The sequence below is a fragment of the Dromaius novaehollandiae genome, chromosome 36, assembly GCF_036370855.1.
Source record: "Dromaius novaehollandiae isolate bDroNov1 chromosome 36, bDroNov1.hap1, whole genome shotgun sequence".
NCBI lineage: Eukaryota > Metazoa > Chordata > Aves > Casuariiformes > Dromaiidae > Dromaius > Dromaius novaehollandiae.
This window is the reverse complement of record NC_088135.1, coordinates 579,228-591,810: the sequence shown is the minus strand read 5'-3', so window position 1 is coordinate 591,810 and position 12,583 is coordinate 579,228. Positions and strand designations below refer to the sequence as shown.

Here is a 12,583-nt window from a genome sequence, read left to right as displayed (position 1 = left end):
AGCACCTATAGCCATCTCCCTGGCATCCATAGGTTGTTCTTAATACCTACAACCACCCCGCAGCACCTACAGTCACCCCCCAGCACCTATAGACAGCCCCAAGCACCTATAGACTGCCGCTCAGCACCCCTACACATTGCCCCCGCACCTATAAGCTGCTCCTGGTACCTATAGACACTCCCCAGCACCTACAGACTGACCGCAGGTGCCTATAGATGCCCCCAGCAGCTATACGGCCACCCCCCAACGCCCGTAGAGCCACTCATGGTGCCTATAGATGCCCTTTTTAGCACCCACCACCACCTATAAGCATCCCTTGCTGCCTGCAGACCCGGTCCTGGCACCTATAGAGACTCCCTGGCACCTATGGAGCCTCCCCGGGCCTATAGATCCAGTCCGCTCTTAGTCATAAGCCCACCCCCAGCACCTATAGACACCGCTGCTGGTTATAGACCCACCCCTGGTGCCTATAGGTCCCCCCAGTCCCTATAGACTCACCCCCCCAACACCTATAGATCTCTCCTGCTGTCTACAGGCACCCCCCGGCACCTATAGACCTGTCCCTGGTCCTATAGAGCCCCTATAGCCCCCCCCAGCTCCCATAGGACCCCTACAAACCCAGTCCCAGCCCCTATAGGACCCCCATAGCCCCCATAGGACCCCCATAGACCTCCTGCAGCCCCTACAGAGCCCCTATAGCCCCCATAGGGCCCCTATACACCCCCGCTCAGCTCCCATAGGGCCCCTATAGACCCCCCCCAGCCCCTATAGGGCTCCTATAGCCCCTCTAGGGCCCCTATAGACCCCCCCCAGCCCCTATAGAGCCCCTATAGCCCCCCTAGGGCCCCCATAGACCCCCCCAGCCCCTACAGCAGCCCCTATAGCCCCTATAGGGCCCCCATAGGCCCCCCCAGCCCCTATAGAGCCCCTATAGCCCCCCTAGGGCCCCCATAGACCCCCCCAGCCCCTATAGCAGCCCCTATAGGCCCTATAGGGTCTCTATACACTCCCCTCAGCCCCTATAGAGCCCCTATAGCCCCCCTAGGGCCCCCATAGACCCCCCCCAGCCCCTATAGCAGCCCCTATAGCCCCTATAGGGTCTCTATACACTCCCCTCAGCCCCTATAGAGCCCCTATAGCCCCCCTAGGGCCCCCATAGACCCCCCCAGCCCCTACAGCAGCCCCTATAGCCCCTATAGGGCCCCCATAGACCCCCCCCAGCCCCTATAGAGCCCCTATAGCCCCCCCAGGGCCCCCCTAGACCCCCCCCAGGCCCTACAGCAGCCCCTATAGCCCCTATAGGGCCCCCACAGCCCCCCCGGCCCCGGTACCTGGCGGTGCCCCCGGGGCGGCTCCCTCCGGCGCTGGGGGTGACTCAGGCGCCGGCGGCTCCTGCCCACCAGTACGGACCAGTATGGACCAGTACGGACCAGTATGGCCCCCAGTAGAGCCCACTGCCTCCCCCAGCCCCTCCCAGTGTCCCCCAGGCCCTCCCAGTACGGCCCAGTGCCCCTCCCAGCCCCTCCCAGTGCCCCCCCAAAATCCTCCCAACATCCCCCAGTATATCCCAGTACCCCCCAGGCCCTTCCAGCACCCACCCAGTCCCTCCCAGTATGCTCCAGTATAGCCTAGAACCCCTCCCCACACCTCCCAGCACCCCCCAGCCCCTCCCAGTGCCTCCCATTGCCCCCCCAGTCCCCTCCCAGTGCTCTCCCAGTGCTCCCAGTGCCCTCCCAGCGCCTCCCAGCACCCCCAGTGCCCTCCCAGTGCTCCCAGTCCGCACCTCGGGGCAGCCCTCCAGAATTGCCGTGAAGAACTGGGGGTTCGGGTGCTTGTTCTGGGGGGGGGGGGGGGAGGCGGAGTCAGCGCCCCCAGTGCCCCCCAGTCCATCCCAGTATCCTTCCAGTGCCCCCCAGTGCCCTCCCAGCCCATCCCAGTATCCCCCCAGTGCCCCCCAGTCTCTTCCCAGTGCCTCCCAGTCCTCTCCCAGTCCCCCATATCCCCTCTCAGTCCCCTCCCAGTGCCTCCCAATCCCCCATATCCCCTCCCAGCCCCCTCCCAGTGCCTCCCAGCACCCCCCAATCCCCTCCCAGTCCCCTCCCAGTGCCTCCCAGTGCCTCCCAGCGCCTCCCAGCACCCCCCAATCCCCTCCCAGTGCCCTCCCAGTCCCCTCCCAGTGCCTCCCAGCATCCCCCAATCCCCTCCCAGTGCCTCCCAGCGCCTCCCAGCACCCAATCCCCTCCCAGTGCCCTCCCAGTGCCCTCCCAGTGCCTCCCAGCACCCCCAATCCCCTCCCACTTCCCTCCCAGCGCCTCCCAGTGCCTCCCAGTACCCTCCCAGCGCCTCCCAGTGCCTCCCAGTACCCTCCCAGTGCCTCCCAGTGCCTCCCAGCACCCCCCAATCCCCTCCCAGTGCCTCCCAGCGCCCCCCAATCCCCTCCCAGTCCCCTCCCAGTGCCTCCCAGTGCCTCCCAGTGCCTCCCAGTGCTCACGGCGAGCAGCAGGTCGAGCTCGGCGCGCAGCAGCAGCACGTCGGCGGTGACGGCGGCTACGCGGGGGCCGTGGGGGGCCGCGACGCCCGGGGCGAAGCTCAGCCCGTCGCCCGTCTCCTCCGTGTAGCCGTAGAGCCGCAGCACCGCCCGGCCCCCCTGCGCCCCCCCCCCCCGGGAGCCGTCACCCCCCCGGCCCCCCGGAAACGGGGGTCCCGGGGGGCTCGAGAGGGGATTTGGGGGCTCCCAGGGGGGATACGGGGGGGGGATATGGGGGGTTTGGGGGCTCCCAGGGGGCTGGGGGGGGATATGGGGGGGATAGGGGGGCTCCCGGGGGGCTGGGGGGGGATATGGGGGGGGTTGGGGGCTCCCGGGGGGCTGGGGGGGGATATGGGGGCTCCCGGGGGGCTGGGGGGGGATATGGGGGGGGTTGGGGGCTCCCGGGGGGCTGGGGGGGCTCGAGAGGGGATTTGGGGGCTCCCGGGGGGGATACGGGGGGGATATGGGGGAGTTTAGGGGCTCCCGGGGGGCTAGGGGGGGGATATGGGGGGGATATGGGGGCTCCTGGGGGGCTGGGGGGGATATGGGGGGGACAGGGGGGCTCCCAGGGGGCTGGGGGGGATATGGGGGGGGGATATGGGGGCTCCCGGGGGGCTGGGGGGGATATGGGGGGGACAGGGGGGCTCCCAGGGGGCTGGGGGGGATATGGGGGGGGGATATGGGGGCTCCCGGGGGGCTGGGGGCGGCTCAGGGGGGGGTGTGGGGGGGATATAGGGGGATATGGGGGCTCCCGGGGGGGATACGGGGGGGGATATGGGGGGGTTTGGGGGCTCCCGGGGGGCTGGGGGGGGATATGGGGGGGGATATGGGGGCTCCCGGGGGGCTGGGGGGGTTATGGGGGGGGGATATGGGGGCTCCCAGGGGGCTGGGGGGGGATATAGGGGGGTTTGGGGGCTCCTGGGGGGCTGGGGGGGCTCGAGAGGGGATATGGGGGCTCCCGGGGGGGTATGGGGGGGATATAGGGGGGTTTGGGGGCTCCCAGGGGGGATACAGGGGGGATATGGGGGGATTTGGGGGCTCCCGGGGGGCTGGGGGGGGATATGGGGGGGTTTGGGGGCTCCCGGGGGGCTGGGGGGGCTCGAGAGGGGATATGGGGGCTCCCGGGGGGCTGGGGGGGGATATGGGGGGGGACAGGGGGGCTCCCGGGGGGGAAACGGGGGGGATATGGGGGGGTTTGGGGGCTCCCAGAGGCCTGGGTAGGGATATGGGGGGGTTTGGGGGTTCCCGGGGGGCTGGGGGGGATATGGGGGGGGATATGGGGGCTCCCATGGGGCTGGGGAGGGCTCGGGGGGGGATATGGGGTGGTTTGGGGGCTCCCGGGGGGGGCTATGAAGGGGATATAGAGGGATTTGGGGGCTCCCGGGGGGCTGGGGGGGATATGGGGGGGGATATGGGGGCTCCCGGGGGGAAACGGGGGGGATATGGGGGGGGTTGGGGGCTCCCAGAGGCCTGGGGAGGGATATGGGGGGGTTTGGGGGTTCCCGGGGGGCTGGGGGGGGATATGGGGGCTCCCGGGGGGTTGGGGAGGGCTTGGGGGGGGACGTGGGGGGGCTATGGGGGCTCTCGGGGGGCTGGGGGGGCTCGGGGGGGGTTCTGGGGGGATTTGGGGGCTCCCAGGGGGCTGGGGAGGGCTCGGGGGGGGGGATATGGGGTGGTTTGGGGGCTCCCGGGGGGGCTATGAAGGGGATATAGGGGGATTTGGGGGCTCCTGGGGGGCTGGGGGGGGCTCGGGGGGGGATGTGGGGGGATACAGGGGGATTTGGGGGCTCCCAGAGGGGCTGGGGGGGGCTCCTGGGGGGGGGCCCAAAGGGGATTTGGGGGGGCCCTAGGGGGGATTTGGGGGGCCCAAAGGGGGCTTGGGGGGGCGCCGGGGGGGTTTTTTCCCTCCGGGGGGGCTCGTTTGGGCGCGGGGGGGTCCCGGGGGGGTGTTTTCGGGGGGGGGGTCGCACCCGGACGGCCCCCACGGTGCCGCGGAACACGGGGTTGACCTGGCCTCCCGGGGGTGGGGGGGGGCCGGTTTCGGGGCGGGCGCCGGGGGGGTTTTTTGGGGGCGGGGGGGCTCGTTTGGGCGCGGGGGGGTCCCGGCGGGGTGTTTTCGGGGCGGGGGGGCTCGTTTGGGCGCGGGGGGGTCCCGCGGGGGGGGGCGCACCCGGACGGCCCCCACGGTGCCGCGGAACACGGGGTTGACCTGGCCTCCCGGGGGGTGGGGTGGGGGGGGCCGGTTTCGGGGCGGGCGCCGGGGGGGGTTTTTCCCTCCGGGGGGGCTCGTTTGGGCGCGGGGGGGCGCGGGGGGGTCGCGGGGGGGGGGGCGCACCCGGACGGCCCCCACGGTGCCGCGGAACACGGGGTTGACCTGGCCTCCCGGGGGGGGGGGGGGCCGTTTCAGGGCGGGCGCCGGGGGGGTTTTTTCGCTCCGGGGGGGCTCGTTTGGGCGCGGGGGGGTCCCAGGGGGGTGTTTTCGGGGGGGGGGGCGCACCCGGACGGCCCCCACGGTGCTGCGGAACACGGGGTTGACCTGGCCACCCGGAGGGGGGGGGGCCGGTTTTGGGGCGGGCGCCGGGGGGGTTTTTTCGCTCCGGGGGGGCTCGTTTGGGCGCGGGGGGGCGCGGGGGGGTCCCGGGGGGGTATTTTGGGCGGGGGGGTCGCACCCAGACGGCCCCCACGGTGCCGCGGAACACGGGGTTGACCTGGCCTCCCGGGGGGGGGCCGGTTTCGGGGCGGGCGCCGGGGGGGTTTTTTCGCTCCGGGGGGGCTCGTTTGGGCGCGGGGGGGTGCGGGGGGGTCCCGGCGGGGTGTTTTCGGGGCGGGGGGGCTCGTTTGGGCGCGGGGGGGTCCCGGCGGGGGGGGGGTCGCACCCGGACGGCCCCCACGGTGCCGCGGAACACGGGGTTGACCTGGCCTCCCGGGGGGGGGGGGGGGCCGGTTTCGGGGCGGGCGCCGGGGGGGGTTTTTGGGGGCGGGGGGGCTCGTTTGGGCGCGGGGGGGCGCGGGGGGGTCCCGGGGGGGTATTTTGGGCGGGGGGGTCGCACCCAGACGGCCCCCACGGTGCCGCGGAACACAGGGTTGACCTGGCCTCCCGGGGGGGGGGGCAGGTTTCGGGGCGGGCGCCGGGGGGGTTTTTTGGGGGCGGGGGGGCTCGTTTGGGCGCGGGGGGGTCCCGGGGGGGGGGGGGGGCGCACCCGGACGGCCCCCACGGTGCCGCGGAACACGGGGTTGACCTGGCCTCCCGGGGGGGGGGGGGCCGGTTTCGGGGCGGGCGCCGGGGGGGGTTTTTCCCTCCGGGGGGGCTCGTTTGGGCGCGGGGGGGTCCCGGGGGGGGTGTTTTCGGGGGGGGGGGTCGCACCCGGACGGCCCCCACGGTGCCGCGGAACACGGGGTTGACCTGGCCTCCCGGGGGGGGGGGGGGGGGCGTTTCAGGGCGGGCGCCGGGGGGGTTTTTTGGGGGCGGGGGGGTCGTTTCGGGCGCGGGGGGGCGCGGGGGGGTCGCGGGGGGGGGGGGTCGCACCCGGACGGCCCCCACGGTGCCGCGGAACACGGGGTTGACCTGGCCTCCCGGGGGGGGGGGGGCGGATTCGGGGCGGGTGCCGGGGGGGTTTTTTCGCTCCGGGGGGGCTCGTTTGGGCGCGGGGGGGTCCCGGGGGGGGGGGGTCGCACCCGGACGGCCCCCACGGTGCCACGGAACACGGGGTTGACCTGGCCTCCCGGGGGGGGGGGGCCGGTTTCGGGGCGGGCGCCGGGGGGGTTTTTTCCCTCCGGGGGGGCTCGTTTGGGCGCGGGGGGGCGCGGGGGGGTCCCGGGGGGGTCCCGGGGGGGGGGTCGCACCCGGACGGCCCCCACGGTGCCGCGGAACACGGGGTTGTTGTACTTGACGGCCCGCCAGTAGCGGGGGGGCCGCGGCTGGAGCAGGTTGCGGCCGTACTTCTCCAGGATGCTCAGCGCCGTCCGCAGCCCCCCCGCCCCCCCCGGCGGCCCCCCCGGGCGCTGCGGGGAGGGGGGGGGGGGGCGGGGGTCAGCAACCCCCCCCGCAGCCCCCCCCCGGTCTCTTTGGGGGGGGGGAATGGGGGTCGGGGCCCCCCCCAAGGGGCTGCGGGCGGGGAGGGAGCAGTGGCCCCCCCCCAATATTTCTCGGGCCCCCCCCCAGTGCTTCCCAGTGCTCCCAGTGGCTCCCAGTTCCCTTCTAGCACCTCCCAGCGCCCCCCAATCCCCTCCCAGTCCTCTCCCAGTGCCCCCCAGTCTCCTCCCAGTGCCCTCCCAGTGCCCCCCAGTCTCCTCCCAGTCCCCTCCCAGTGCCCCCCAGTGCCTCCCAGTCCCCTCCCAGTGCCCCCCACTGGCTCCCAGTGCCCCCCAGTCTCCTCCCAGTGCCACCCAGTGGCTCCCAGTGCCCCCCAGTCTCCTCCCAGTGCTGCCCAGGGCCTCCCAGTGCCCCCCAGTCTCCTCCCAGTGCCTCCCAGTGTCCCCCACTGGCTCCCAGTGGCTCCCAGTGCCCCCCCAGTCTCCTCCCAGTGCCCCCCAGTGGCTCCCAGTGCCCCCCAGTCTCTTCCCAGTGCCACCCAGCACCCCCCAGTGCCTCCCAGTGGCTCCCAGTGCGCCCCCAGTGCCCCCCAGGGCCTCCCAGTGGCCCCCCAGTTCCCTCCCAGTGCCTCCTAGCACTCCCCAGTCCCCTCCCAGTGCCTCCCAGTGCCCCCCAGAAGCCCCCAAACACCCCCCAGGGCCCCCAAATACCCTCCCAGTCCCCTCCCAGTGCCTCCCAGTGCCCCCCAGGGCCCCCAAACACCCCCCAGGGCCCCCAAATACCCTCCCAGTGCCCCCCAGTGCCTCCCAGTGCCCCCCAGAAGCCCCCAAACACCCCCAAACACCCCCCAGGGCCCCCAAATACCCTCCCAGTGCCCCCCAGTGCCTCCCAGTGCCCCCCAGAAGCCCCCAAACACCCCCAAACACCCCCCAGGGCCCCCAAATACCCTCCCAGTCCCCTCCCAGTGCCTCCCAGTGCCCCCCAGAAGCCCCCAAACACCCCCAAACACCCCCCAGGGCCCCCAAATACCCTCCCAGTCCCCTCCCAGTGCCTCCCAGTCCCCTCCCAGTGCCCCCGGAGGCCCCCAAACACCCCCAAATACCCTCCCAGTCCCCTCCCAGTGCCTCCCAGTGCCTCCCAGAAGCCCCCAAACACCCCCCAGGGCCCCCAAATACCCTCCCAGTGCCCTCCCAGTGCCCTCCCAGTGCCTCCCAGTGCCCCCCAGAGGCCCCCAAACACCCCCCAGGGCCCCCAAATACCCTCCCAGTGCCCCCCAGTGCCTCCCAGTGCCCCCCAGAAGCCCCCAAACACCCCCAAACACCCCCCAGGGCCCCCAAATACCCTCCCAGTCCCCTCCCAGTGCCTCCCAGTACTCCCCAGAAGACCCCAAACACCCCCCAGGGCCCCCAAATACCCTCCCAGTGCCCCCCAGTGCCCCCCAGTGGCTCCCAGTGCCCCCCAGAAGCCCCCAAACACCCCCCAGGGCCCCCAAATACCCTCCCAGTACCCCCCAGTCCCCTCCCAGTGCCTCCTAGTGCCCTCCCAGTGCCCCCCAGTGGCTCCCAGTGCCCCCCCAGTCTCTTCCCAGTGCCCCCCAGTGGCTCCCAGTGCCCCCCAGTCTCCTCCCAATGCCACCCAGCACTCCCCAGTGCCTCCCAGTGGCTCCCAGTGGCTCCCAGTGCCCCCCAGGGCCTCCCAGTGGCCCCCCAGTTCCCTCCCAGTGCCTCCTAGTGCTCCCCAGTCCCCTCCCAGTGCCGCCCAGTAGCCCCCAGTGCCTCCCACTGCCCCCCAGAGGCCCCCAAACACCCCCCAGGACCCCCCCCAGGGCTCCCAAATACCCTCCCAGTCCCCTCCCAGTGCCTCCCAGTGCCCCCCAGAAGCCCCCAAACACCCCCCAGGGCCCCCAAATACCCTCCCAGTGCCCCCCAGTGCCTCCCAGTCCCCTCCCAGTGCCCCCGGAGGCCCCCAAACACCCCCAAATACCCTCCCAGTCCCCTCCCAGTGCCTCCCAGTGCCCCCCAGAAGCCCCCAAACACCCCCAAACACCCCCCAGGGCCCCCAAATACCCTCCCAGTCCCCTCCCAGTGCCTCCCAGTCCCCTCCCAGTGCCCCCGGAGGCCCCCAAACACCCCCAAATACCCTCCCAGTCCCCTCCCAGTGCCTCCCAGTGCCTCCCAGAAGCCCCCAAACACCCCCCAGGGCCCCCAAATACCCTCCCAGTGCCCTCCCAGTGCCCTCCCAGTGCCTCCCAGTGCCCCCCAGAGGCCCCCAAACACCCCCCAGGGCCCCCAAATACCCTCCCAGTGCCCCCCAGTGCCTCCCAGTGCCCCCCAGAAGCCCCCAAACACCCCCAAACACCCCCCAGGGCCCCCACATACCCTCCCAGTCCCCTCCCAGTGCCTCCCAGTGCCCCCCAGGGCCCCCAAATACCCTCCCAGTGCCCCCCAGTGCCCCCCAGAAGCCCCCAAACACCCCCCAGGGCCCCCACGTACCCTCCCAGTGCCCTCCCAGTGCCCTCCCAGTGCCCCCCCCAGTACCGGGCGGAGGTTGTCGCGCAGCAGGCGGGCGCCGTCGAGGTGGCGGCACTTGGCCGGGGGGGGCAGGGGGGCGGCCAGGGCGGGGGCCAGGGCCGGGGGGGCCGCCTCGCCGGGGCTGCGGGCCAGGGCCGCCTCCAGCGCCGCCCGCAGCGCCCCGAACGCCGGCCCCCCCGGCCCCCCCGCCGGCCACGGCGCCTCTCCGGCCCCCCCCGGGGGCCACGGCGGCGTCTCGGACCCCCCCGGGGGCGGCAACGGCGTCTCGGACCCCCCCGGGGGGGGCAACGGCGGCGGTTCGGCCCCCTCCGGCGGCGACGCTTCGGCCCCCCCCGCGGGTGATGGCGGCGGTTCGGCCCCCCCCGGGGGTGACGGTGGCGGTTCGGCCCCCGCCGGGGGTGACGGCGGCGGTTGGGACCCCCCCGGGGGGGGCGACGGCGTGCGGGGGCCGGGCTCGGTCTCGGGGGGCTCCGCCATGGCCTGGGGGGGGGAGAAATAGGTGTTAATGAGGTTAACGAAGGTGAAAGGGGGGGATCTGGGGGGGTCCCAGGGGGGATTTGGGGGACCCCAGCCCCAACTTGGGGGTCCTGAGAAGGGTTTGGGGGACCCTGGGGGGGGGTTGGGGGTCCCAGCCCCAACTTGGGGGTCCTGAGAGGGGGCTGGGGGGTCTGGGGGGGCCCCAGCCCCTGTTTGGGGGGGCTCAAGGGGGTTTGGGGGGGTCCTGGGGGGGATTTGGGGGTCCCAGCCCCAACTTGGGGGTCCTGAGAGGGGGTTGGGGGGTCTTGGGGGGCCGCAGCCCCTGTTTGGGGGGGGCTCAAGGGGGTTTGGGGGGGTCCTGGGGGGGTTTGGGGGTCCCAGCCCCAACTTGGGGGTCCTGAGAGGGGGTTGGGGGGTCTTGGGGGGCCGCAGCCCCTGTTTGGGGGGGGCTCAGGGGGGTTTGGGGGGGCCCTGGGGGGGGGGTTGGGGGCCGCAGCCCCAACTTGGGGGTCCTGAGAGGGGTTTGGGGGGTCTTGGGGGGCCCCAGCCCCTGTTTGGGGGGGGCTCAAGGGGGTTTGGGGGGGTCCTGGGGGGATTTGGGGGCCCAGCCCCAACTTGGGGGTCCTGAGAGGGGGTTGGGGGGTCCCAGGGGGGTATCAGGGGTCCCAGGGGGGAACTGGGGGGATTTGGGGGGCCCTAGGCTCAACTTGGGGGTCCTGAGAGGGGGTTGGGGGGTCTTGGGGGGCCCCAGCCCCTGTTTGGGGGGGCTCAAGGAGGTTTGGGGGGGTCCTGGGGGGATTTGGGGGTCCCAGCCCCAACTTGGGGGTCCTGAGAGGGGGTTGGGGGGCCCCAAGGGGTATTTGGCGGGGCCCAGAGGGGTCTGGGGGACCCCCAGCCCCTGTTTGGGGGGGTTCAGGTGGGTTTGGGGGCTTCTGGGGGGAATTTGGGGGGTCCCAGGGGGGATTTGGGGGTCCCAGCCCCAACTTGGGGGTCCTGAGAGGGGGTTGGGGGTCCCCAGGGGGTATTTGGGGGGCCCAGAGGAGTCTGGGGGACCCCCAGCCCCTGTTTGGGGGGGTTTAGGTGGGCTTGGGGGGTCCCAGGGGGGATTTGGGGGGTCCCAGCCCCCATTTAGGGGTCTGGGGGGGGTTTGGGGGGTCCCAGGGGGGATTTGGGGGGTCCCAGCCCCCACTTGAGGCTCTTGAAAGGGGGTTGGGGGGTCCTGGGGGGGGGTTGGGGGCCCCAGCCCCAACTTAGGGGTCCTGGGGGGGATCTGCGGGACCCCAGCCCCAACTTGGGGGTCCTGAGAGGGGGTTGGGGGGCCCTGGGGGGGGGGTTGGGGGTCCCAGCCCCAACTTGGGGGTCCTGAGAGGGGGTTGGGGGCTCCTGGGGGGGGATTTGGGGGTCCCAGCCCCAACTTGGGGGTCCTGAGAGGGGGTTGGGGGCTCCTGGGGGGGGATTTGGGGGTCCCAGCCCCAACTTGGGGGTCCTGAGAGGGGGTTGGGGGGGTCCTAGGAAAGATTTAGGGGTGCCAGCCCCAACTTAGGGGTCCTGGGGGGGGAATTTGGGGGTCCTAGGGGGTGATTTGGGGGTCCCAGCTCCAACTTGGGGGTCCTGAGAGGGGTTTGGGGGGCCCTGGGGGGATTTGGGGGGCCCAGCCCCAACTTCGGGGTCCTGAGAGGGGTTTGGGGGGTCTTGGGGGCCCCAGCCCCTGTTTGGGGGGGGCTCAAGGAGGTTTGGGGGGGTCCCGGGGGGGATATGTGGGTCCCAGAGGGGTCTGGGGGACCCCCAGCCCGTTTGGGGGGGTTCAGGTGGGTTTGGGGGCTTCTGGGGGGAATTTGGGGGGTCCCAGGGGGGATTTGAGGGTCCCAGCCCCAACTTGGGGGTCCTGAGAGGGGGCTGGGGGGTCTTGGGGGGCCCCAGCCCCTGTTTGGGGGGGGCTCAAGGGGGTTTGGGGGGGTCCCGGGGGGGATATGTGGGTCCCAGAGGGGTCTGGGGGACCCCCAGCCCCTGTTTGGGGGGGGTTCAGGTGGGTTTGGGGGCTTCTGGGGGGAATTTGGGGGGTCCCAGGGGGGATTTGGGGGTCCCAGCCCCAACTTGGGGGTCCTGAGAGGGGGCTGGGGGGTCTTGGGGGGCCCAGCCCCTGTTCGGGGGGGGCTCAGGGGGGTTTGGGGGGGTCCTGGGGGGGTTTGGGGGTCCCAGCCCCAACTTGGGGGTCCTGAGAGGGGGCTGGGGGGTCTTGGGGGGCCCCAGCCCCTGTTTGGGGGGGCTCAAGGGGGTTTGGGGGGGTCCTGGGGGGGATTTGGGGGTCCCAGCCCCAACTTGGGGGTCCTGAGAGGGGGTTGGGCGGTCTTGGGGGGCCCCAGCCCCTGTTCGGGGGGGGCTCAAGGGGGTTTGGGGGGGTCCTGGGGGGGATTTGGGGGTCCCAGCCTCAACTTTGGGGTCTGGGGGGGTTTGTGGGGTCCCAGGGGGGACTTGGGGGTCCCAGCCCCAACTTGGGGGTCCTGAGAGGGGGCTGGGGGGTCTTGGGGGGCCCCAGCCCCTGTTCGGGGGGGGCTCAGGGGGGTTTGGGGGGGTCCTGGGGGGGTTTGGGGGCCCAGCCCCACCTCAGGCTCGGGGGGGGCCGCGGTACGAGCCGGGGGGGGGGGGGGGGGGCAGCTCCTGTCAGGCCGCTCTGAGGAGAGAACCGCGGAGGCCCCACGGCGCGGGGGGGGGGGGGGGCTGCTCGGGCCCTACCTCCGAGGCCGGCGGCTACCGGGGGGGCCGGCAGCGAGGCTGGGGGCGGGGGGGGGGGGGGAGCCCGCGGGCCGCCCCCGCCTCCCCTCACACCGGCGCCGGCGGCCGCCACACACGGGAGCGCCGCGCCCAGCTGCCGGCGCTTCAAAATGGCGGCGGCCGCCGCCCGCCTTCCCGCCGCTCGGCGCCGCTCGACGTCACCGGCGCGCCCGGCCACGCCCCCCCCCCCCCCACTTTCGCGGGCTGCCCGGCCCCGACATGGCGGCGGCGGCTTCGAGCCGG

At 73.3% G+C, this 12,583-nt stretch overlaps 1 protein-coding gene across 2 annotated transcripts in view; it reads right to left on the bottom strand.

Annotated features, from left to right (window-relative positions):
* The window catches only part of RNF31 (ring finger protein 31), a 38,999-nt gene extending 26,484 nt beyond the window's left edge, over positions 1-12,515 (bottom strand). The window contains exons 1-6 of one of the 2 annotated variants that reach the window (XM_064503332.1): positions 12,302-12,515; positions 9,098-9,571; positions 6,371-6,529; positions 2,492-2,647; positions 1,784-1,837; positions 1,332-1,392 (exon numbers count right to left, since the gene is read on the bottom strand). In XM_064503332.1, coding sequence (XP_064359402.1) covers positions 1,332-1,392; positions 1,784-1,837; positions 2,492-2,647; positions 6,371-6,529; positions 9,098-9,568 — 901 coding nt within the window. In that variant the 5' untranslated portion in view covers positions 9,569-9,571; positions 12,302-12,515. The remainder of the gene's footprint in view (positions 1-1,331; positions 1,393-1,783; positions 1,838-2,491; positions 2,648-6,370; positions 6,530-9,097; positions 9,572-12,301) is intronic. The other variant, XM_064503333.1, reaches the window with a different exon arrangement.
* Between the last annotated feature and the right edge of the window lie 68 nt (positions 12,516-12,583).